Raw genomic sequence first — 26,725 nt, 5'->3', positions numbered from 1 at the left:
AGTAGGACCTTGAGGCAGCTGGTTACATTATATCAACAGTCGAGAAGCAGAAAGCAACTGAATGGTGCTCAGCTAAGCTTCCTCCATTTATGTAATCAAGGAACCCAAGCCCAGGGAATGATGCCTCCTGCAGTGGCTGAAGGCTCCCCTCGGTTAAACCTGATCAAGATATTCCCCAGGGTGCAAGCCCAGAGACCAATCTTTCAGGTGATTCTGAATCCTACCTAGTTGACAGTTGACATCAACCATCACTCTCCCGTATCTAACATTTAAATAGCCTAACATTTAAATAGTCATTCAAATTTAATGCAAGCAAGTATTGAGTTTCTAATATGGAGCATACATGGATCTAGAAGAGTCAACACCGGCAGGCAGGAATTGCTGTAGATTATTTGCATTCCAGTTGGGAAAATAAAGTACTTGCACATGTGAATAGGTGAGCAAGTAGGACAGATTAAAATTTTTTTAGCTTATATTAGTATAATTCTTGTATGTATTTATCTGCATACATGCTACTGAATGCATGTCAGAGGAAAAACTTGTAGACTTCTCTTCCTTCCACCATGTGTGTTCTGGGTATGAAACTCCAGTTAGGTCAGGCTTGACAGTAAGTGCTTTACCCTCCAGCCGTCTGGGTGGCCTGCAGGTAGGACATACTAATGACAAGGTAAGTAGTATTTTTAAAAAGTACTTTAAAACTTGATCATAGGGGCTGAAGAGGACCCAGGTTCAAGCCTTAGCAACCACACAGTGGCTCATAAACATATGTAACTCCAGTTCCAGGGTATCTGATGCTCTCTTCAGACCCCATGAGCACTAGGTACACACTCAGTACATATGCATAATACAGGCAAAAGATTCATAAGTGTAAACCTTTTTTTAAAGACTTGATTATAATGGAGGTGGTAGAAGTACATTGTGTACATTTATGAAAATGCCATAATGAAACTATTATTTTATATAGCTCATAATTACTAATATAAAAAGGAGGATATACTTGATCATTAAATCGTCCATTGAGCAGTACTGATAAGAATTTGACAAGGATAAGTATAAGAGTAGGCATGGATGCATAAATTTGTGTGGTTTCAGACAGCTGCCTTGATATCAACTCCTTGATAACAAATAGTTCATGGCCAGGTGTGGTAATGCACACCTTTAATCTCAGCACCCAGGAAGCAGAGGCAGGTGGACCTCAGGTCTATATTGCAAGTTCTAGGACAACCAGAGTTACAGAGAGCCTGTCTGGAACAACAACAAGAACAAAGTTCATATTGTTTTGTTTTTCCCTTTATTAAAAAATTGGTTTGATTGCTTTTAACTTTTATCATTATCATAAATGGCATCCTATTTGTGTTCTATGTTTATATAAAGTATATACACTCTTTGCTGGGAACTGAGGCCTGTGTATGGTAGTCATGCATGCTACTATTGGCTATACCCTTAGCTATACTTTAATTCTATGCATAAACTGTTTCTGTTTGCTATAGTTTTTACTTTAGTTCAGTGTGAATGCAAGTAAAAATAATGGCCTGCCTTTTAAAAAGGGGTGTGGGGAATAGAGTTACTCTTAAGAATACTTAACAGTCTGTTAGATGTTATTCTAATTCCTATCACTTTGGAAATATTTGTATTTTGTTAATATTGTTAGACCTTAAGGCTCTATTGCTTAAGGCTCTATGACCTGGCATTTCTATCTTCATTCTACCAGAATATATAGTTCTAGTCTTAGAAACAGTGTCCTTGGGAGACATACTAAAAAAATAACCATTTTTCCTTATTAGTTTAACTCCTATACTGAGCATCACTCCTCATTACTCCAAAGGAAACTATGTATTCAGTGGAAGAAGAATGGTCATAACTTAACCCCATAGGCATGACTTTGATAAACGGTAGTCCTGCCTTAAATGCCCATTTGCTGGCAGGCCATGTTGATTTACTTCTGTTTGTCAAATTATGAATGAGGACCTTCATAGTAAGGTCCTCCCTCTCAAATAAAAGTAGTTCTGTCAAGCCAAAGATAACTCATTCAGAAGATTAATTATTGATACGTAGCACAGTGTATATATTCTTATTCTTATGGAACATGTACTAGTGATGCCTGAAGAAGTTGAATGTAGTACCAAGCTCTGTAAATACTAAGGTGTTTTTCTTATATGTAAACATGCTTATAGTAAAGTTAAGTTCATAATTTAGGGACAGTAAAAAATTAACAATAATAGTAAGATAAAACAGTTATAACACAGCATGAAAGTCTCAAAGTTTTCCTTAATCTGGTTTTCACTACGGTTTACTCTTGTTCAGAGACTGGAAAACAGCCCGGAGCTCTATAATGTGCCTGAGAGGACTATTGTATCACACACCGTATGAGCTTATCAGATACAAATTAGACATTAACTCCATGACAGAGCTTGAAATCTGCTTGGTTTAATGTGACAATAAGTGTTCTGATTTCAAGGTAGAAAATGCATGGTGCTTCAGAGGGGAAGAGTTGGAAGAGAACCAGGTTAGTCTAGGGAAGATTTCGTAAGACGCTCAATGGAGAGGAAAACAACAGATTGAAAAATTAAACAGCAATTGTTTGTGTGGGTGTAAGAAACAATATGTTGGTGATGTGGAAGTGGGAAGTTATAAGGTTTACATGGTATGAAATATTAGTTTATTTCGGATCTAGGGAGGGAGAAATAAAGTGGGGAAAGAATAGTCAAAAGAGGTAATAAAAGTGTCAGGCTGAGGAATTTCAAAGGTGTCCTGCAGGATAATTGGTAAAGTGCCCTGGAATCAACAGACTTTAGGCACAGACAAATTTTGTACCTTGCTAAAGTAAGGCACATCATTCAATAAGGAGCCTGCTGCTTAAATTAGATCATGCATGCCACGTACTAAGCCCAGTGAGTGACTGTTGCATAGTTAACCCTCAGTAAACAGTAGCTTTAAAAGGGAAAGAGGCAACAAAACTTCTAAAGGGGCACTGTCATGGTAATAGGGATTCTTTCAGGAAAGTTAATCTGGCATCACCGTGAGAAATGATCCACAAAAAGCAATACTGAGGTTGAATTAGGGAGCTCAGAAAAGCCATGCTGGGATGTGTGGCAAATGTCATGGACTTAAAATGATATAACTAGTTGTATTTAGGAATATTACAGCTACTTAAATTTTACCACAGGAGGATAGCTAGTTTATCAAACAAGCTGGTGTGCTACATTTTTATGCATTTTTAGAGCTCTGATTTAATATTTTATTATTGAAAAGTTTGGTTAAGACAAGTGGTTCACCTTGGCAAAGCATGCTGAAATTGGAGAATGATCGGAAAGAGTAATTTTTTTTTTAATGTAAGATCACGTGGAACCTGGAATGTTGGTAGCATGGTTTGGTTTTTCGTGGATAGTAGGGGATCACATTCATAACATTTCTCCAAAGGACTGCCTCTGCACCTTCATTAACTCAGCTTTAGGGACCTTGAGCAGTAAATGTTAGTGCAATTAGGTGGTGAAATAAAATTGTGATACATTAACAAATAAAACATGAAGTAGTCTGTTGAGGGAGCATGCTAATTTTCTCTGACCATATTTTAAGGGCTGCAGAGTAGGTGTTGATTATGAGACTTTTTGAAGAAGTATGTAGTGTGTATGACAGGTACCAACAGCACTGTGAATCCACAGAATGTTACCTACTTGGATTTAACTATTCTGTGACTGTACATTTGGGAAGGAGGGGGTCTGATTTGCCTACATTTCAGGCCTAAGACGAAGACCTGCACTTGCAGTGCGCAAACGAAAGCACTATGGACTAGCAAGGTCGCTCAGAAGTCGTCACTTGCTGCACAAACTGACAATCTTAATACTTTTCTGCAACCCCTGTAAGGTGAAAGGAAAGAGCCAACTCCACAGAGTTGTTTTCTGACCTCTGCTGGGTATGATATGTACCCCCCCACGCACAAATAATAATAAAAGTTTTAGCAATTTAAATGTAAGATGTGAATGTTTAAGTTACAAGTATGTTACAGTGTCTTAGCCAACAATTAACAGTGTGCTAAAACTACTTTTTAGTTTTTCGTTCCCTTGTTTGTTTTTATTTTAGTAAACACACAGAAGTGGGGTGGGTAGAGGAAGCTATCTAACCAGCCCTGGCCTTCAGTCCATTTGGTTTGGGCAGCAATAAGATACGGAATAAAGTCCCTCCAAATAAAAATGGGGGGAGGGGCAGGAGGCACTACTCAAAAATTGAGGGTATTGGACAAATGAGGTCAGTACTGGGAAGTTTGCAGGTGAGAGGCCATTTAATGACATTCTTTTAACGTCTTGGCAGTCATGGTGACAATGATGTTGTAGGAAGGGACTCCTCAAGTGCTCTTGAAGATCTGTAGTAAATTCCTTGTCTTAGAGCAGAGAACCCTTCATCACAGAACATTTCTGGTCCCTAAGCACCAGCCTATTCATGAAAAATCTTGACTGCCAACCAGGATACCAGGCTCAGCTAGCCTGATGCTAAGAAGTACTTTGTGGGAATAGCACCAATCGGGGGAGGTTCTCGTAGCCTGTAATGGCTGTATCATATAGCAAGTCTTGTTTGCTATGAAGTTTTTGATAAAGACACTAGAAATTAACTCTTTAAATTTATTTTTTTAGTTTATTATCAGGCTGGTACTGGCAGAAAAAGAATGTGAGTGATACTTTAAAAGTAGAATTTGTTGGGGCTGGAGAGATGGCTCAGCGGTTAAGAGCATTGCCTGCTCTTCCAAAGGTCCTGAGTTCAATCCCCAGCAACCACATGGTGGCTCACAACCATCTGTAGTAAGGTCTAGCGCCCTCTTCTGGCCCGCAGACATACACACAGACAGAATATTGTATACATAATAAATAAATAAATATAAAAAAGTAGAATTTGTCAGTAACATCCATTTGTTATAAATGATTAGGAAGCAGGCCTTGGGGATTTACTCCCTGGTGAGATACAGGTAAATACTGTGAGCATATATCACATTGCTTAACAGTCTGATGAACAATCCTGTTACTCCAAATAGTTTTCTTCAACTTTTACTATTTTGTTGATGTAAAGTGTGTGATTGCTGAGCAAGTTCAACCTGAGATAAAGGGACCAGTTGAGTAAGTTTATCAGCTATAGCATTCCCTTAAGCTGATGGACCAGGAAGATCTGAATGTGCTCTAATATGACACACAAAGGATGGCAGTTTTTTTTTTTTTGATGAATGGTATCTTGAATTTGCTGTAACAGTTTTGTAATTTGATTATTACTGGTCCCAGTGTAGGCACTGTTTCTATTACCTGAAGAGCTTTAAATATGTAGAGACTGTCAGTATATAAACCAGTCTCCTATGCTGAAAAAGCACCTATAGAAGTCCTTTCTTGAGCATTTTAGAAAACAATGGATTAAATATGTGAGGATTTTTTTCAGTCAATCTCAGCATTTATAGGTATTTGAAAACCTATAATTCTTTAAAAATGCTTTGGAACAACTTAAGTAAAAGTATTCCACTTAGTGTTTAGCTAGGAAATGTGGCTATTTTTAACATACTTTTTAATGTATGAGAAATTTATTGAATTTTATTTGCTGTGTGAATTCCTCAATTTTGATTTTGTATTAGGAAATATTAGGTAATATTCCAGCATTTAACTCTGAGTTCTTCAACTTTAGCATTTTGAATTAGACAATTTTTTGTTGTGAGGCACTGACCTGAGCATATTAAACATTCTTGTCTGAATAGAGCAGATACACTGTTTGTTTGTTTGTTTGTTTGTTTGTTTGTTTTGAGACAGTAGCCCAGGCTGGTCTGGAACTCACAGAGCCCCTATCTGCTTCTGTCTCTGAGCACTGAAAATAAAGGCATGCACAGCCATGCCCGAGTAATAGCTTTCTTACAGTCAAACTTGTGACTGTATATCTTTAGATTTCCCCACAGTAGTGGGTGTTGGGAGTCAGAATAATCACTGATTAGGACTGAAGAGATGGTTGGCGCTTGGGAGTTCTAGCTGCTCTTTCAGAAGGTCTGTGTTTGATACCCAGCACCCATGTGGCAGCTAACAACTGCCTGTAACTCCAGTTCCAGGGAATCTAATGCCCTCTTCTGGTTTCCATGAATACTGTGTGCAGGTGATGCACAGATATACATGGAGACAACCCCTATACAAAAGTTTAAAGATTTTAAGAACTGGCATCCAAAATTGCTTTGGAAGAACTGATATGATACCTGGTGATAATTTTTAAACTTATTCACCTATATTAATTCATAAAATGATTTTTATTGTAACATTTTAAATTATACTCTTGGTTAGTTATTGTGGGAGCAGGTGACTATTTAAAGAGCATTAACTGCCAGTCCATGAACATGAGATGTCTTTTCATCTTCTAGTGTCTTTAGTTTCTTCTTTTTTATATATATTTCATTGTATAGCTCTTTTAAATCTTTGAGTTTATTCCTAGGTATGTTACTGCTAATACTAGTGTGACTGGGTTTCTTTTCCTCATTTCTTTCTTGACAATGTCCTTATATATATGTAAGAAATCTGTTGGATTTTGTATATTGATTTTTATGTCCTGCTTCTTGTATAGGTTTTAAAGTCTTTTGGCAGAATCTTTAGTGTACAATGTGGTAGAAGTATATTTAGAGCCATTTTACAAACTGGAAATTATATCCTAATCTCAGACCAAAATTAATTAAGTGATGTCATTATTTATTGGTATATAATGTGTGCTAGTGCCTGTGAGTGCTGGAGAGGACGTCAGGTCCATTGGATCTGTAGTTACAGGCGGTTCTGAGCTGCCTGATGTGGGTGCTAGGAACTGAGCTTAGTCCCCTGCAAGAGCAGCTTGTGTTCTTAAAAACTAAGTTAGCACTCGATTTCTTTTGAAGCTTAAGTTAGCAATTCAAACAGCAAGTTGTATTTTGTTTGTATTTTAACCTTTATTTTTGTTTTATTTCTGTGGGTGTGTTTCACTTGCATGTGTTTCTGGACACTCCATGCATGCAGTGCCTGTAGAAGTCAGAAGAGGGCATCTGTTCCCCTGTGACTAGAGTTGAGCTGGATAAGGGTGCTGGAAATAGACCCTGTGTCCCCTGCAGGAGCTGTCGGTACTTGTAACCACACAGCCATCTATCAGCAGTTTTTAAAATATACTAACAATAATATCCAGCGATATTCTAATTTGATACTTAAGCTGAGGAATAATGGCAGGAAATTACTGCAAGTCTTGTTTTCCACAATGAAATTATCTTGTTTGTGCAAACAAAGTAGAAAATTATGTATGTTATCTTTAGGCAGCCCCAGTTATGCCTGTTTGAGCCTAGTCACTACCATGCATTTGTTTTGTGTGTGTGTGGGTGTCCACTGCAGATGTGTGGAGACCAGAGAAGAACATCAGATGTGCTGTGCTTTATAACTCTCCCTTATTCCTTTGGGATGGGTTTTTCACTGAACTGTCACAGGGAACCCCCTCCTTGCTCCCCGTCACTAGAGTCACAGGCACATGCAGCCATCTGTAGCTTTGATGTAGGTATCTGAGATCTGAAGTCAGGTCTGTATGCTTGTGTGACAGGTACTCTTTCTTATCTACTAAGTCATCGCCCCAGCCCTAGATGGAGGTTTATCTCTCCTTTTTTCCTAAGTATTCACTGACTTCTGAGCAAACATGGGTAGTGTACAGAACAGCTTGTTGCTGTTTCTTAGCTGAGCAATGAGTATAGTTCAGTAACAGCGTTTATATAGTATATGCAAGTGTTGTGCTTGAGCCCAGCTCCAATGAATAGCAATGAACACGGGGCAGAAATAAAGTAAAATTCAAGAGCCAGCCATAGCACCTACAGCTCTAACAACACCAGGAATTGAGTGGGCATAATAAAAACTAAAAACTTTAAACATGTAAAAAGGAAAGCAACAATTAACAGAAGAAAATGAAAAATGAAAAGAAAGTTGAATATTCAAATGTGGAAAGGGAGAAAGCAGGAGAAAGAAGGTTGGAATTTTAGAAAGGAGAATGAAAGATGGAATGGACAAAAGAATTAAGAGAAGAGAAAAAGTGACAACAACACCCAGAATAATAAATTATTATTATAAATACAAATATGTATTGTAAATATGTGTAGGAAAAAAAACAGATAAAAGATTTTACTATTAGAAAAGTAACAACAAAACCCAGTACAATGAGCATGTATATATAACAGTGTGTGTATATGCGTACATATGTAGTGAAATTGTGAACTTATGTACTTATCAGTAAATACTAAAAGGGAATGAGAGACAGGTTTTAACAAAAAAATGTGTCTCTGCTTAAATGATTATGCAGGCAGAAGTGCTGTTGTGCCTCTGTCAGTCTATACTTCTTTCTGTGTTTTGACTATGAGCTCCCTGGAAAAGGCAAAAGCTAAGACATATTTCATTTCTCTGTGTGTGTGGCCCACCATTGGGTCAGTAGGAGTGGTCAGCATCAGAGTGGGCTGGAATGACTTTCAGGTTTCCCTGTGGCTGATCAAGTAGCATCAAACTCAGGTTTACTCAGAGCAGATAAGCTTGATTTATTTCCAGGGCTGAGTTAACAGCAGAGCTCTGCTGAAGCCCTGGACCTCAGGAGCCCCTTTGAAGTCCATGCAGGGCATTCCTACTGGCCTCCGCTTCACTGCATAGCTGGCTTCTGACTGTTTCCGTTCCCAGTCTCTGAGAAGCTGGGCTGTGCCGCTGCTTCTTATCTGCCATATGTTCTTTCAGTTCTCTGATAACACAGTTCCATGAGAATGAATTTTTTAAACACTACTGTTTACTTTAAATTATTAAATTTATAGTTTATAATTGCATTTACTTTGGGGGCACAAAGTAACCATTCTGATTAATGAGCACAGAATGGACTGATCAAGCTAAATACACACATCACCTCAAATATTTAAACCTTCCCTCTGTCCCGTTTGTTGGCATGGGATCATCCACTATCACAACGTTGAAGGGTCTGTAGTGAAAGCATATACAATGTATCATCTTAGCAATTTTGAAATGCACAATTCTTTACTGTTCACTGTATTCACTGTGCTGTTTGGTATATATCCTCCTGGTCTCCTGTAATTCCCCTCCTCCTGTCTTCTTCCCTCTCTAACTACCACCTCTTCTTTGCTTCTTCCTAAACGTCTGTCTTTATTAATTTGCATCTAGGTGAGGACTTGGAGTGTTTGTCTTTAGTGCACAGCTCATGTCATTTGGCATACTATTCTTTGATACTATATTTATAAAAATGGCTAAAGTTTGTTTTTAAAAGATGAATGGTTTTGACAGTAGTTTCTATCCTGCCTGGTCCTACAGCCGTTCAGTCCCAAAGAAACACACAGAGGTCTACATTATATAAACTGGTTGGCCTGTTAACTTAGGCTTCTTAACTCTTAAAACTTACATTAACCCATAATTCTTGTCTGTGTTAGCCACGTGGCTTGGTAACTTTTGTCAGTGAGGCATTCTGGTCTTGCTTTCTCTGTGTCTGGCTGATGACTGCAGGCTCAGCCTTTCCTCTTCCCAGAATTCTCCTGTTCTCATCACCCCACCACTTCCTGCCTGGCTACTGGCCAGTCAGCATTTTATTAAAACAATACAAGTGACAGAGTACAAGACCATTGTCCCACAGCAGAGTGGTATTGTGTATGTGTTCCAGTTTCTCTTTTCTGTTCATCTCTTTTTAATTCAAAGTGTGTGTATAATGCATGTGTGTGTGTACATGTTTGCATGTGTGTGGGCTGATGTGAGGTGTCTGTTGATGTGATGTGAGGTGTTACCCCCTCCCCAATTTTGTTTGAAGTAGGACTCTCACTGATTGGCCATTGAACCCCTGTCTCTGTGCCCTACCCCACCCACCCGAACTGGAATACAGACATGCGAAGCAGTGCCTGGCCTTTGTGTGGGTGCTGAGGATTTGAACCAGTCCTCGTGCTCCCCTGCTAAGCACTTTACCCGTTGCATCTTAGGTGTGTTTTCTTGCATTTTTCTTGGTGTAGAATTAGGCTCCTTACCCATTTTGGATATGTGTGGTGTGCAGATGTTGTCTCCATCCAGAGGGGCCCGCTGACAGTTGTTTCCTTTGCTGTACCCACCGTTTGTAGCTTGATAGTGTTTGTTTTTGTTGCCTGTGCTTTTAGATGAGTCCCTCAAAAAAAAAAAAAAAAAAAAAAACTGCGACTAAGTGTATAATCCCCCGCCTTCCAACCTGTGTTTAATTCTAATAACTTTGAGTTTCTGATCTTAATGTTTAGGTCTTTAACCCATTTTTTGTTTGATTTTTGTAAATTATAAATATAGTGGTATTTTTCCTATCTACTAGGGCTGTATTTTATTTCTATGTCAAGGCAGTCATATGACCCAGAATCATAGGAGGAAAGAAGAAACTTGTAAGCTTATGTCTTTGAGTTCAGATGCATTTTATATATAATTTCGTCCAGGAATGTAAAAACTGCTAAATCCCTGAAAGTTTATATCAGAAGATAACTAGATCTTCTAAACTGATTACTTCATCTTATTCCTATCCAACTGAGTGTCAAGAATCTTACTATTTTCTGTCCTCAAAGGCTGAAGATTTTTATGGCTTTAAGATGTATGTTACCCTTGGGCCTCTTTGAGATCTTTATTGGATTTTTACTTTGAACTTTTTTTTTTGTTTTTTGAGACTGAGTCTCAATTTGTTGCTGAGGCTCACTGGTAATTCTCGTGTAGTCCAGGCTGGTCTGACTCAGGGATCCTCTTGCCTTAACTCTCGGAGTTTACAGACATGAGCCTCCGTGCCCAGCATTTTTTTTTTTTTTTTTTTTTTTTGGACTCTTGATCCTCTTGTGTCATATTCCAAGCACTAGAGTTATAACGTGCACCATGGTGCCCGGCTAAATATTTTTTTATGGAATTTTGCTTCCACTCCTTATAAGCTCATCTGGCATTGTGTGTCTAATATAGTTTTAACGATGTGCAAATAGCAATAACTCCTTTGAAATGCAATTATGTGGATGACAGTAAATGTATTCTTATCTGAAACCTAAACTGTAGGATTTTAAAAATGACCTTGCAAGACTTGCCAGTGTATTGTACTAAAAAGGAAACACATTTTATTTGTACTTAGCCTTTTATAATAATAGTGTGCCATTGAGATAATTGAATTCAGCTTACTTCAGATGTTTAAAAGTATTTCTTTCCAAAAGCTTCCTGTGTTGGAAAGGGCCCAGTGGTTAAGAGCTTGTATTCCTCTTCCCAATGCCATATCAGGTGGCTCACGGCTGCCTCTAACTCCAGCTCCAGGGATCTGATGCCTCTGGCCTCCACAGAAACTAGCACAAGTGTGCACATACCCAAAAAAGATACAAATCACATAATTAAACATAATAAAAATATAGATCTCTAAAACAACAACACGAACAGTTCCTTTAACTCTGAAATGTATAAACTAGTTTTCCAGGCAGGAACAGTAATGCAGGAATAGTGCAGTCCTGCACTTAGGGTAAGGGAGTAGGAGGGTCAGGAGTGGCAAGTCTGCCTCAGTCATGTGTCGGAGTCTAGGCCAGCTCTGCTACATTTAACCCTTCTCAAAGCAAACAAAAAAGGACTTTTTTCCACGTGAATATTGGATTGATTTTTGTTTAAAGTTGTGCCTTTTTTTTAACTGAGTAATAATTTCTGAGTTGATAACTTGTATGACTAACCCGATTGTATTTTAATTTTGGCTTGTATTTACTTTGTTTTGGGTGCAGCTGGTTCCTTCTGTGGTTTAGGGGGTCATTTATTTATTGTTCAGTAGAAATTTGTGAAACTGAAAGTTAGGCATCAAGTTAAATATTTGTTGAGTAAGTTGAGTCATATGTTTAGGAGTGAATCCAGGGCTTGTGCTTTATAAATACTTGATCTGCTATATTGAGCTACGTCCTCAGAAAGTTAATAGGGTCTTTATATGATGTGTTTTTGGAATTTGAAGTGATCTTTTAAAAAGCTGTTTCTGCCCAGTGTTTGGCACACACCTATAAACCCAGCACTTGAGAGGTTAGAGATGTGATCAGGGGTTCAAGGTCATCATCAGCTACTGGTGAGTTGAGCCAGCCTGAGCTAGAGGAATCTCAATCTCTCTCTCTCTCTCTCTCTCTCTCTCTCTCTCTCTCTCTCTCTCTCTCTCTCTAGAGGAATCTCAATCTCTCTCTCTCTCTCTCACACACACACACACACACACACAGTCACACACGCAAACACACTCATTCCTTTGAGGCATAATTTACACATAACAATATCTCCTTTATTTATTTATTTTTATTTTATTTTTTGCGTGTGTATGTGGGAGTAGGCTGCCATTTGAACACAGGGTCTCATGCATACTTAGTAAGAATTCCATGCTGGGCTGTATCCCACAGCTGTAGAAGATGTCATTTTAAATGTACAATCAGGTTTTGTTTTCCTTTAAAATTGATGAATATGCAAAACTTACATTAAAATTTGATTTTAAGTGTTCAGTTTAGAATTTTAAAAATAGTTTATACAGGGCTGGAGAGAAGGCTCTGCAGGTAAAGGTGCTTTCTGCCGAGCCCTATAAACCTGAGTTCCATCCTTGGCACCCCATGGTAGAAGGAGAGAACTGAATCCCATGAACTATCAAGTAAAGAGTCTCAGTTTCTCCACACCTTCCTTCAGTGTTTATTATAGCTAGTCTTTCTAATTTTAATGTTTATATTGTTTTAGTTTGGTTTCTGTTGCTGTGATTAAACACAGTGACCAAAAACAAAAGTCAGCTTTACGGGAAGCAAAGGTTCATTTTTATCTTGTACTTTACAGTCCATCAGTGAGGCAAGAACCCAGAGGCAGGAACTGAATTTAGGAGGAACACTGCTTGCTAGTTTGCTTTTTCAGTTTTACACAGATTTACTACCTTCCTTATAAAGCCCAAGCCCAACTGCCCTGGGCCCTCCTACATCATTAGCAATTGAACAAATGTCCCTACTGGCATGCCCTGAGGCTGGTCCTATTGAATCAGTTCCTCAACTGAGGCTCCCCCTTTCCAGGTGTGTCAGGTAGGCAACCAAGATACTCAGAGTGTTTTTTAATGTTATTTCCTTGTGCTTTACTATTTTATGTCATTCACATGCCAACAGTTCACCCATTTCACACGTACAATTCGTTAACATATGACAGTTTGGTTAGAAGCATCACCCTAACACCCCTTTATACAGAGAGTCTGAAATGTTTAGTTGGGGGCTTCATCCCACCCCCCTGGCATCCGTCTTAAAATGTTGGGCCGAAAACTCCATTCTAAGCTCCTTCCCCTGGGAGTGGCTGCAGTCCAGACTCCACCTCCAAGAAAGCCCGCCAAACGGTGACCCCCTCCCCAGGGAAGGTCAAGACCACTCCCACAGGCTATTTAAACTGCCCCCCCCAGAGAATGAACACTGGGTCTCCCTGTTTTCCCTGGTCTTTCAGTTCTCTGTTCCACTCTACATGTTTTCAGGGGAGGGGGACTACTCTTTTCTAATTCGGTCTGGTTTGGTTTGGATTATTCAGAGTGGTGGCAAAGGAAAAATACTTACCAATGACCACCACCACCAATGGTTTTTATCATTCCTTGAAGAAACCTATACACCTCGGTTACAGTTCTCTTACCCACCTTCCCAACTAAATCCTAAGCAATTTGTTTACTTTCTGCCTTATAGTCTTACCAGTTCTAGACAATAAATGGAATTGTTCAGTATGTAGGCTTTTATAACCAGCTTTTTGGGGTGTGTGCGTGTGTGTGTGTGCATGTGTGTGTGCATGTGTGTGTGTGCGTGTGTGTGTGTGTGTGTGTGTGTTATATATGTGTACTTGTGTGGGTATTGTGTTCCTTAATCTCTCTTCACCCCTCTTTTTGTAAACAGTGTCTTTTCACTGAACCTGGAGCTCATTAATTGGCTCATTAATTGGCCAATGAGCTCCAAGGGCCCACTGTCCTAGTACTCCCCACACACTGGCCTTACAGACCTTTACACCAGGATCAGCATTTTACATTTATGCTAATATATAACAACATTGGTTTTAATTGATATCTGTTAGTGACTGGGATGATAGTGGTGATATATATGTGTATGTGTATGTATAAAACTATGACTTTGAAAAAATATCCTAAGTATCTGCAAATTCAGCTGTTACCATGCTTAACTACTTCTTGGTTCACTCCCCACAAAACGCTGTAACACTTGGTTAGTTTCCTACTTCTGCGCTTAGTTACTTATTTTCTTTTTCTGTTCTGCAGAATAAGAACGCTAACCTGAATTTGGGGGAAGAACAGAGTGAGAAATAAGGATAGAAGACAAGGTGTACCGGTTTGCATAATGTGAGTTCTTTTCACTATTTTTGGCCTAAGTCCTGTATTAGCTGACAAAGCTGTTTCTATGGAAACAGAGTCCAGCCTCTTAAAATGTCAGAGGAATGCTTAAAACGAGACTTTCCAGCTGCTGGTCAAAGGGCATTACATGCTAGAAAAGAGAAGGAAAGATGGAGCGGGGAGGGGTTAGACTCTAGGTTGGTAGTGAACGTACGTGAAGTCTTTCTTTCCCATCTCTCTCTCGACTGAAATTTTAAGATTATATAAGAAAATTTATATATAAATTTTCCTGATAAGCTACTTTGTTTCCCAGCTTTGATACAAATGGCTGTTTCTTGATATTGAGCTTAGGTTTCCTCCATCTCTATCATTTGGTCGTATGAGTTCCATTTATCTACAGCAGATCCTACTTTTGTATGGATGGTTGTGCTTCAAAATGCAGCACAAAGAACTGTGTCCTTCTCCTTTCCTTGTTTCTTGTCCCTCTGTTTCAGATGTCTGCATCCTCTTTACACTTAACGATACTCTAAGTTTAGCTGAACAGATATTTCTTGGACATTTCCTTTGTCACATATGTGATGTTAGGTCCTAGAGATGTAAAAATGAGACATAGCCTGTTCTCTAATACATTTGCAATCTGCTGAGGAGAACCAGAGAAAAATGAGCATTTAATTTTTTTCTCGCTCTAAGCTGAACAGTTAGGAGAGATAACCAAAATAAAGCGTTAAGTGGATTAATGCTAGTTGTAGAAATCTGAGAATAAAGACTAGATCCATAATTACAAATTTAAAAATTAAGAGTTTATTTTTGGAAATATGTATTTTTAAAATTAACCATAACACTATAGTAACTCCTACACAAATTTCTGCTTACTTATAATGAAAACATTAAATAAGCCTCCAGTTTAATTTATATCTTTTTATAATGAGCACAGAAAGCTTAAGGCTCACCTAATATAAACTCAGTAGCTCTAATTTTCTTGGAACTAATGGCAAATATGGTGCTTCTATATAGATCATGTGCTTATAAATAAGAGACTTAAAGTTTGGAGAATAACCTGTCATTCTTATAAAAATACAGTTTTAGCGGCTCGTGTAATTTGTATCTGTTTTTCTGGTGGTTGGCCTTAGTGGTTTTCCTAGAGCCTGTACCAGTGTTCATCTGTGTTAAGCAGTTTGTCTCATCTCCTGTCTTATTGTAACGGCATCTGGAAGAAGACTGACTGGTACTAGGAATACTGTCTAAACCTGGATTTCACTCAGTCAGCATTGTACTCTAAGCATATTTACTGAAGTGATGCTCAACTCAAGGAGGAGGTAGGCTCAGCATTGTAAATATTTTTAAAGCCTGTGCAGAAGAAGCTAATTAAATTTAATGTGTGGGTCTGCACACATAAACAGCCTGTATATTTATGCCTAAATGACTTGATGAAAAGCTAGTGACATTTAATAAAATGTTTTCTATTTAATTTATTTTGGAGGACTCTTAAGTTAGAATCAAATTAATACTAATAATACATATATTTATTTTGTAATTTGTATACGTTATCTTTTTTAAATCTAAAAATGTTCTGTGCGTAAATTTCCTAAGTGACGGTGAGGTTCAGCGGGAGCCAAGCTGGGAAATACAGTAGAGCCCAAGTGAGAACCTGGTGCTCTTGTCTGTGTGTGCTCCTTCTGCTGGAAGTCATTGTTTTTAATGCTACAGAAACTACCGTTTTCTTAAATGAGTCCTTACAAAGTTAATCTTAATTTTCCTTATAAAATTTCATCAGTTATAAAGACTAACGTTCTACATAGTCTTTTCTAACTATGTAGTTTTGTCCTTAGATAATTTCACTGATGAACCTTGTTTTTGGGCATCATCTTCATTACAAAACCCCCTATAAAATTTGACCTAAAAATACTTTCTGTATTTCAAGTTAGCCATTAACGTGGCTGTGCCATGCACCAAGTTGTAGTCAGTTGTTCACACAGCTAACTAATCCTGTGTGCCTTAATTAATCATAAAATTGAGATGTTTAAAGTGATTGTTGAAGTATCTCTTTAGCCCCAAAGCACCTATTCTCTACAAAGTTAATAGCCAAACCATTTTACTTTCTCACTCTGCTAAATGTTACAGTGAATCACTTTTCTTAGCCTGTAAATTGAATAGTATGCTTCATATTCTTGAGAGACAACTTTTTAAAGAAATACCTTGATGTTCTCAACATTATCTGTAAAATGAAGGGAATGACCTTAATCTGCACTGTAAACTATATTAAGAACTTAGTAGATATTTTCTGTATTGTATAGAAATGGGAAATGGGCTATGTAAATTTTGCTTTTATATTGTAATTCTTATACTTTTCCCTCCATCTTTCCCCTTAGATTTCCCTCATGGATACATTTTCATAGCATTATTATGTGATATAAGAAGTTTTTTTTCTTTGAAGTAACATGGATTTTATACTACAGAATTAAGAGAATTGGCTTTATAGGAAAATTGATATATAAAAAGTGGTGCATGTTTATAGATAACCATGACAACATCGTATATGAATGGGCATGTAACAGAGGAATCAGCCACCGGAATAAAAAATCTTGATCTTACATCACCAGAGGAACATCAGAAGCACCGAGAGATGGCTGTTGACTGCCCTGGAGATCTGGGCACCAGGATGATGCCAGTGCGAAGAAGTGCACAGTTGGAGCGTATTCGACAGCAACAGGAGGATATGAGACGTAGGCGTGAGGAAGAAGGGAAAAAGCAAGAACTTGATCTAAATTCTTCAATGAGACTTAAGAAACTAGCTCAAATTCCTCCAAAGACTGGAATAGATAACCCTATATTTGACACAGAAGAAGGAATTGTTTTAGAAAGTCCTCACTATGCTGTGAAAATATTAGGTAAGTAAAAATAGCACAGTATGTTTTGCTTTGGTTTATGTATACTCTAACAAAAATATGTATGGGATGGACCAGATTTAAGAGAATATAAGTAATGCCAAGACTAAGATCAGTTCTTTATTCTTAGAACAAAAGCACTGGTTTAAATATTGTCCTAGTTTGCTTTCCGTTGCCGTGATAAACAGCACAACTGAAAGCAACTTAGGGAGAAAATGATGTGTTTTGCAGGCCCCAGTCTCAGTCCAACATTGAGGGAGTCAGGGCTGCCTCCTGGCTTGACCATGACTTGCTTGCTTGCTCAGATTGCTTTTTCTAACTGCCCAGGGGTGGCTGTTCTTTCACAGACTTTTCCTGGGGAGACGCAATACATGTCTCTTCATCCCAGAGAAGGAGGCAGGACAGACCAAATGGTTCCACCAATGTCCAGTTTGCTAAGCCAATGCATTTTGGGGGAGGATACTGATAAGACTATGGGTTACTTACAAGGAGAAAGGATAATGTAAAAGCAGCTCAGCACCAGGAAGGCTACCTCAGTGTGTGTAGCCACTTCCCAAAACTGCAGTCTTCATTCTCTGTGCAGCTGGTAGACAGCTTGACGGTCTGAATTTCTTTTTCAACCATTTTAGCTGGCCAAAGTCTCCCCTCAGCCCCCAATTATTTACTTTTTTTTCCACTGCTGGGTAGGACCCCTGAAGAATCAGATTCTAAGTTCCTGTTCTCCATGACATGTGTCCTTTTGTTTACTTCCTGAGGCTCATGATTCTTCCCCTCCTTCCTAGAACAAACGTTTAAATTTGAAGGGAGTATTACAATTCTTACAAACATGTCATATGGTGGTACTGCCCACCGTGGCCTGGGCCCCCTCACATCAGCCATGCCTATAGGCCAGTGTGATAGAGACAGTTCCTCAACTTAGATTCTTCACAGGTAAGTCTAGGTTTATGTCAAATTAATGAAAATCAGCACAACTGACCCTTTGCCAACATTATATACAAATACATTACTATTAAACCTTAACCATTCTTTTCTTACTTGTCCCTAATGTGTCATGTTAATATTAATATCACAGTATGAGACAATATAACTTTTAAAAGTTTCACGGTCTTTTATAAATTCCTGCAATTTAAAAGGCCAAATTCTTTTTCTTTTTTCTTTTTTTCTTCGAGACAGTGTTTCTCTGTAGCTTTGGAGCCTGTCCTGGAACTAGCTCTTGTAGACCAGGTTGGCCTTGAACTCACAGAGATCTGTTCTGGGATTAAAGGTGTGCACCATCACCACCCGAAAAGCCTAAATTCTTAAAAATCAAAAAAAAAAAAAAATCTCTTTAACCGTGTGCTCCTCTAAAACAAAACAAGAGGCTAGAGAGATGGCTCAGTTGCTAGGAGTACATATTACTCTTCCTGAGTTCAATTCCCAGCACCCACATCAGGTGGCTTACAACTGCATATCACCCTCAGCTCCATGGGATCTCAATACCACTGACCTCTTTGAGTACTTATATTCATGTACACATCCATACACATGACTCAAATAATAAAAATAAACCTTAAAAAATAAAAAACAAGTTATATACTTTCTTATTTCAAAAGGGGAAGATCGTTGAACAGTTAAATCTAATCAAAACAAAATCACAAATCCAGTAGTGTAAATGGCTCAGAGTCCAGTGTCTGGGACTCAGCTATGATCTCCTAAGTACCAAAGGGCTTGGGCAGCTCAGCTTCTTAGCTCTGCCACCGGGAAAATGCACAGCTTGTGTCATAGGCTCAGGTTGGTTGCACTCCACCCATGCTATTGTCCTTGGTGGTTATCCAACGGTGTTGTCATCTCCCAATATTCAGTGGAAGTTCCATCTTCACCAATGGTCTCTCCAGTCCCCTCAGGGATTCCCATCCTGCCCGGGGTGCCAGGCCTCAGCCTGTCTTCCTGACCTCTTCAGTCCTGAAATTTTGTTGCCATCAAAAATCCCTTACCATATGGGAGACTTTCACATTGCCAGTTTCATCTGCAGTCTTGAGATGCAGTCTTAGCTGGGACCACAGCTTCAGTGTATTCGCACAGAGGAAATAGTTGCCAAGAAATTTCACCTCAATGTTGCTGGTCTCTTGTTAATCACAGTTGATTTTCAGAGTCTGCTAACTGGTATCAGTTGTCCTATGGAAGCAAACATTTCACTTCAGTTATGCTGGTCTGTTAGAAATCACTGCTGATTCTTCAGTCTCAGCAACTAGAAACCACAGATTGTTAATTTGAAAATATAATAGAAACAGCTCTAATAAAATCTTTGAGAGCCTCTCAGACTTCCCTTTCCTTGATAGGCCTCCAGTGTTTTGGTCAGGTCTGTCATGGCAGTACCGCACTACTGCTACTGCTCGCTGTCCTAACTTGTTCTCTGTTGCTATGATAAACACAACCACTGAGCATGACTGGGGTAGATGTGGATTTTTGGCTTACATGTGCCAATCATAGTTCATCATTGAGGGAAGGAACCATGGTGGAAAGCTACTCATTGGCATGATCCATGTAGCTTGCTCAACTTACTTTTTTATACAGCCCAGGACCACCTGTCTAGGAGTGGCACTGCCCGCAATGGTCTGCGCTCTCCCCCATCAGTCAGTATTCAAGACAATGATATGCCCACAGGCCAGTCTGATTAGTTCCTCAACTGAGAAGTCTGTCTTCCAAATGTGTCTAGTTCTATGTCAAGTTAACAAATTCAACCAGTGCAAATGATCAGGTCTACAGGCTTTATATATAGAAAGCATTTCACAGGTGACCTGAAACTTTCATCTTTTATATTAATCAAATTTTTTTTATCAAACTACTTAAAAGCAAAGTTAAATAATAATGGAAAAAATAGCTGCATCTTAAAATCTATTTTATATGACTGTCAGTAAGGCAGATAGGAACTGTTCATGTGGGATCATCTTATCTCTAAATTCTGTTGTCAGACAAAAGCTGAAAACCTGGACCTAGGATTTGATTTATATGCAAAAGAGTTCTGTGTCCAAAAAACATGAGAATATTAGGTTAAAAACCTTCTCATTAAAGAATTTCCTTAAACCTTTATAATATTAGCTGGCAGTGTAGATCTAATGAGATTGATGAGTGATGATAGATGCATATTCCCACACTTAGAATATTTAATCTGTGAATTTTATTCCTGCACACACCAACACTTAACAGAGCTGTGTTAGAAGCCAGTAGAAGTCATTCTGAGAAATGCTGCCAGGTGCTGTTTCTTGTGGCTGCTGTATTTAGAGATGCTTGCTTTCTTTTGTCATTGTCATCGTTCTGCCATTTCCTGTTGAGCCCTGTAGCCTGTGTACCTTAGCAGACATCATTCCTCTAATAATCATGTTATGAAGGTTCTGTCATCTCTGTTTCAGAGATGAAGGAAGTAGCCAGTATTAGTGCACACGTAATCCTAGCCACTCGGAAACTAATGTGGGAAGGTTCTGAGTTCCAGACCAGCCATGGTAAGACATGGTCTTAAACAGAACGACAAAAGATACATTGACTCTCAGTCACATAACACTTGCTTAAGACATCAAACTAATACTTAGGAGGGTCAAATTTGAATTTGCCAGGTCTGGAGTTGATACTGCAGCAAGTAATGGTTTAAATAGAGAGTGATATCTAACCTGCACTTTGTGCCCCTGGCCAAGGCTCATGCTAACCCTAATTTGCCCATAAACATCATATTTATCCTATATTTGTTCCTCCATGAGTCTTTTTATTTCCAATATGGAGCAGCTTCTATTCTATCTCATTTACTTTTCTTTGGTAATTTTTCCCCCCGAGACGGTATCTCTGTAGCTTTGGAGCCTGTCCTGGAACTAGCTCTCGTAGACCAGGTTGGCCTCGAACTCACAGAGATCTGCCTGTCTCTGCCTCCCAAGTGCTGGGATTAAAGGCGTGCGCCACCACCGCCCAGCTCTTCTTTGGTAATTTTTTTTAGAATGCCTATTTCAGATGTTCATGCTTCTGTTTTAATAAATCATAGATAATGTATGTTAGACTTCTGGGGCAGCTTAAAGAGACAGAAGACAGAAAGAAACCAGTCTGACCTCAGCAGAAAGGACTGTTTGAAGCAGGGAAGGACAGACCTGGATGTGTGTAGGTGGTGTTCTGCAAGAGGGAAGGGAACTTGGAGTTTATGTAGGGTTTTGGGAATGGGATGTTAGGTGCAGCTTCAGGGACCTACGTACAGTCTCTATACCTGCTGGAATTGTTTGTCTAGACAAGGCCATTTATCTTGCCCTGAATTCTGCCTTGTTCCTCCTACCAGGGGCTACCATGATTCTCAGCTTTTAGATGCAGATGATAATGGTGGCAGAGTTAGGCAATTGTGGTGAGGGGACAGGGGCTGGAGTTTCATCATGGGGTGGGGGATTTTAACAAGTCTTAGTGCAAAGGGAATCACCTTGGTCAGGGTCTGGCAGAGTTTGTTCAGGGTTTATTCCGACAGTGTGGTTAGAGATAAAGAAGTCTGCTGCAAATGTCATTACAGTGAGAAAAGTATGTATTTAGTATATTTATATGAAAGAATTTTAATGTCTCCCTACCTGAGGATTTTGTTAGAATAGAAATACTTTTCCTATTTCTTCTTGCTTACCCTTCCTTTCTCATCCTCTCTCCCTTCCTTTATGTTTCTCCCTCCCTCGTATAGTCTAGACTGATCTGTTATTTGTTTAAAGTCTTAATGTGTTTTAAGATTACATTACTAGAATCAGGCTGTTTACACAATGTTTATAGATTAAGCTAGATCAGTTTAGGGAAAATGTAATGTTTTATTTTCATACAGAAGGTAAAATAAATTCTAGTTTTATATTTGTTTTTGATTTCTCATATCCTTTTTTCTCACAATATTGCTCAAATTGGTCTCACATTTTTTGGGTTCAAGTTATCCTTCTGTCTTAACCTTGCTAGTAAGTTTCCAGTCCTCATCTTTCTCTTCCTCATCCTCTTCCTCTACTTCTGCCTCTTCTTCCTTCCCCCACCACTAAGCAACATTCCCTGCTTATTCCTGTACCTGCTCGTGGATTCCATAACTCACTTTTCTACAGGTTGAAAAGACAACTGTTCTTTTTTCAATTTATAATCTGCTGTGGTTTTCATTAATACATTCATTGTGGCCTTTGAACTTAAAGCTGCTTAGAGTAAATTGAAATATATTGCCAGGTATTAGTCATTTATTTCTTGGAAGATTTAATAAATCATAATAAAACTCATAATTCTGTGTAGAAACTAAAAAATATTTCTAAAAAAATGTAATAGTGTTTGCCAAATATTTTTCTCTGTCAATAATCTCCTAACACATCAGACTACAACAGAAATACTCCCTGAAAATTAAGTGTCTGCTTGTCAGTATTTTAATTAAACACACATGACAGGAGTTGACTTCAGCCTTCTTCACAGCCAGAAACAACAGTGTTGTTTCAAGTGAGGGAAGATGGGGCAACTGGTTTATTTCTGTGAGAAGACACCATCAGTTCCCACATGATACCTCATTTATCTGTGAGTAAACAAAATGTTCCATAGGAATTTAAAATGTGACGAGAAAATATTTGTAAATTTGGTAATGTATAGTAATAAATGTTTAAAAATAGGATTAATACAGAAAATACTTAGAAGGGATAAATTGAAATTTTTTTAAAGCAGTCAGAATTCTATCAAAAATTAGAAAACAATGATTTGGAAGCTTAATTTTGAGTAAATAATACTGTTATAAACTAAGAATTTTGATTTATTAAGATTTCCTTAATATTGACATAGTTCAAAACCTTGCTTTATTACAAATAAAGTGATTTGTTTGTTCTCATTTATCTTCAGAGCAAACTGTCTTGTAGGATAAATTCTGAAAAAAGTGTAGATTAGAGTAGAAAGGGGTGTAATCAAGTCCTTCTCAGCTGCTTCTAGGTTATGAGTTCAGCTTCTGTTTTATATTAACAGTTATGGAATTTGGGCCAGAATTGTGAACAAATAGGTAGAATGAAGGAAATAAGCTAGAGAAAACTGCTTTCTGCTACATATGTGACTGAGTAATTGATACATCCCTGAAGTGGCGGCAGGAAAGGACACACGGACACACAGAGTGAGTTGTTTGATAGTTTGATAGAGGAAACTCTTGAATTTTGTGGTTAAAACCTCCTGATTTATAGCAGATATTATAAAGTGAAGAAAGAAAGAAGTGAACAAAGTAAAGGTGGATATAGGATGAAATAAAAGGAACGCATCTCTCGCACATTGCTGATATGAACTAACTTTTGATCAATGTTTGGACCAATCATGAAGTTAGTAAAATTTCAAGTGAATCTTTTTTTACATTGTCTTCCTTGTGATGTTACTTTCGCTGTCAAACGTTTGCCTGGCCTGCTATAGGTGCCTCTGAACACACCTCATTTGTTTCTTCCTGCAAATGAAGTGATAAACCTATGGAAAATAGGTTTAAGTGTCGAGACCATTTGAAAGCTTCTGAGGCAATTGCTAAAATTAGAGCTTCCATAAAGATTTACAAATTCTTTGGAATATGTACACACTCCTATAAATTTTGGTTTTTCAACATAATTTTACTAAAAATAATTCAGTACTACATCATTCAAACTTTTTTATACATACCTAAATTTGATTCTACATTATTAAGTAATAGTAATCTTTAACTTTTTCCTGTCTTGCAAAGAATTGCTTCTTTTTTTTTTTTTTTACGACATATTAAATGTTTAACAAGAGCAGGAGAGATGGCTCAATGGTTAAGAACACTTACTGCTCTTGCAGAGGGCCCACAATGGCGGGTGGGGTGTCAGAGCCACCTGTAAGTCCCTTTCCAGAGGATCTGATGCCTTCTGACCATCAGTGTCTCCTGCGTGCATGTGGTACACAAAACTCATACTCACACTTGATCTTAAGTATTTTTTATTGTCACTTAATTACTATTGACTTTGGATAAGTTATTTATCTTTCTGAACCTTGGTATTAAGTTTTCTTGAGGCCCAAATGAAAGATTGTATGTAAGCAAATGGTACACTTGTATTTGCAGATTGTTGTTGTTATTGTTTCTATTTGTTGCACTGTTAATGGCTTAACCAAACCCTGCCACATACTAGGCAAGCAAGCAGTGTTAGTATGTAAAACTCTGTCTCTAGAGTTTTTTTTAAGTTTAGCTTAATGAATAATTACTGTTCAGAATATGTAAAGTTTCTGATTATTTTAAACAAATTCACACTGATCTAGTTCACTAACAACAGAAGTTCAAAGATCTGAATTTTGTGTTCTTGAGTTTAAACAGAGAAAAGAGGGCTAGGAATATAACTGCTTAGAGTGAACCAGACTTTGGGGTTGATCCCTGGGAATCTCAGTGCTGGAATAAATCTTTAGATTGTCTACTTATGACTAAATGGAAGCACCAAGTAAAAATGAGATTAATTCACAGAACACAGCTCTCTTGTGCTGTGAAACAACTCTAGAGATGGAGTGCTTCAGCTCCTACCCTAGTCTGTTCCCAGTTCTAGTCAAAGACTGGGGACTGGAGAGGCGATCCAGCAGCTGAGAGAGCATAGGGCTCTTGCAAAGGACTCAAGCTCAGTTCCTCGCACCCTCATGCCTATAACTCCAGCTTCAGGGGACTCTGATTCTTCTGACCTCCACAAGCACAATCACAGATGTGTGCACAGCCACACAGAGAAGACATACATATAAATAAAAATAAATTTTAAAAAATGTTCCCAGATGCTTGCCCAGATTCTTAAGTATTTGAAAATAGACTCTTGCTTCCTATTACCTATTTTTGGTTTGTTAGTCTTTCAGAAAATCTCCTTATAAAGCCCAAACTGGCCTGGAACTCCCTATGTAGACCACGCTGTGTTCTAACTTGGATGCTTCTGCCTCCCACTCTGAACACTGGAACTATAAGGTTGTGCCCTCATACCTGATCCTATTGCCTGTCTTATAGTCTTCAATCTGTTTTCTATTTTTAGGAACGAGCCAAGACTAGAAAAAAGCTAGGAGGTAAATTTAAGGAGCTGTGTTTTTTTATTATATGCCAAAGCCAATATACTTGATTTCTGTTAGCATATGTAATCAACATTTAAATCACATGAAATATTTGATATAATAGTGGGAACTTAAAATGATTTCTACTGAGAATCAAGTAAAGAAGAACTAATTACACTGTAGCAGTGAGGAATTTAATCTAGATATGAAGAAATGCTTTCTAGGAAAGTTGTGACCCCCTATAATTTATTACCAAAGCCAGACTTGCCATGCTACCTCTGCTGCCCAGTAGAATATCACCCTCCTTGGCCTATGTGCCTCTCTGCCTCTGCACTCCCTTTGTATGCGTCCTGCTTGGCCCTCACAGTCTCTCACTAGCCCTGTGGCTCTTCCATCTGTCTTCCTCTGTACAAGATTCTTCTTTGTCCATTGCCCATGTACCGTGAGGATGAAGGAAGTCTTGTTCTGTCCTTTGTCTTATTTCTCTTTCGTCTCTGTCTTGGGTTTGTTTTGCTTTGCTGTGTTTTAAGGTGCTAGAGATTGAGCTAGTCTAGTGGATCGTAAGTATGTTCTACGTGGGTGCTGCCCACTGAGCACAACCTAACCCCGTCTTCACCTTAATTTCAGAAGATCATGTCACATTTGACAGGACAGATTTTGTTCTGTCTAATAGGATGTTTCGAAACTCCTGACATTGTTTACTGTTAAAGAACTTATATAGATTTACGCTATAGGTGCAACCATCAGAGAAGGGAGTATTTCTTTTTTTCTCTCCTTTTTTTGATTTTTGTTTGTTTTGTTTTTGTTTTTGTTTTTCGAGATAGGGTTTCTCTGTGTAGCTTTGATGCCTGCCCTGAAACTTGCTCTTGTAGACCAGGCTGGTTTCGAACTCACAGAGATCCGCCTGCCTCTGCCTCCCAAGTGCTGGGATTAAAGGTGTGCGCCACCGCTGCCTGGCTAGGAGCATTTTTTTTAAGTAGGGCAGAAATGAACTGTCCTGAAATAGCATATTAGCATATAGCGTATTAGTGTAAGGCCTTTAAAAATTTACTGTTTAGGACAAAGCTTTTTTTAAAAAAAAAAAACAAAAAACTTACAACTAAATATTCTAATCTTTGAAAGTAAGTATTTTGGGTGAGGAGGCCAGCTGGGTGAAGACGCTTGCTACTGAGCCTGATTACCTTAAGTTTATATCTCTACAGCCCATGCAGCAGAAGGAGAGCACCAAGTCTTTCAAGTTGTGCTTGTAGCCACACACACACACACACACAGAGTAAATTAAAAAAATGAATGTGTATGCGTGTTTTGCCTACATGTATGTTTGTATACACATGCATGCTAGGAGGGGACCATCAATTACAGGTGATTATGAACTTTCATATATGTGCTTGGACTAGAACCTGGGTCTGGAAGGGCAGCCAGTGCTCTTAATTAGCGAGCCAATTTCAAGTTCCAGTGTGATCAGATTAAAATTTTTCATTGGAGATTGAAATAAGTTTGAAAATCATATCAAGATGATTGAGAACCATCAAAACTAGTCA

The 26,725-nt window shown here is 38.4% G+C and overlaps 1 protein-coding gene across 6 annotated transcripts in view; it reads left to right on the top strand.

Annotated features, from left to right (window-relative positions):
* Pals1 (protein associated with LIN7 1, MAGUK family member) overlaps positions 1-26,725 on the top strand; it is an 82,519-nt gene that overhangs the window by 23,505 nt on the left and 32,289 nt on the right. For 2 of the 6 annotated variants that reach the window (XM_038336856.2, XM_038336858.2), the window contains 2 exons: positions 14,236-14,316; positions 16,908-17,195. In XM_038336856.2, coding sequence (XP_038192784.1) covers positions 16,931-17,195 — 265 coding nt within the window. In that variant the 5' untranslated portion in view covers positions 14,236-14,316; positions 16,908-16,930. Of the gene's footprint in view, positions 1-14,235; positions 14,317-15,437; positions 15,624-16,676; positions 17,196-26,725 lie in introns of all 6 variants that reach the window. The other 4 variants (XM_038336852.2, XM_038336855.2, XM_038336857.2 and 1 more) reach the window with 3 other exon arrangements.

The sequence above is a fragment of the Arvicola amphibius genome, chromosome 7 (genome assembly GCF_903992535.2).
Source record: "Arvicola amphibius chromosome 7, mArvAmp1.2, whole genome shotgun sequence".
Classification (NCBI taxonomy): Eukaryota; Metazoa; Chordata; class Mammalia; order Rodentia; family Cricetidae; genus Arvicola; species Arvicola amphibius.
The sequence above is the reverse complement of the archived record's forward strand: the minus strand, read 5'-3'. Positions and strand labels throughout refer to the sequence as shown.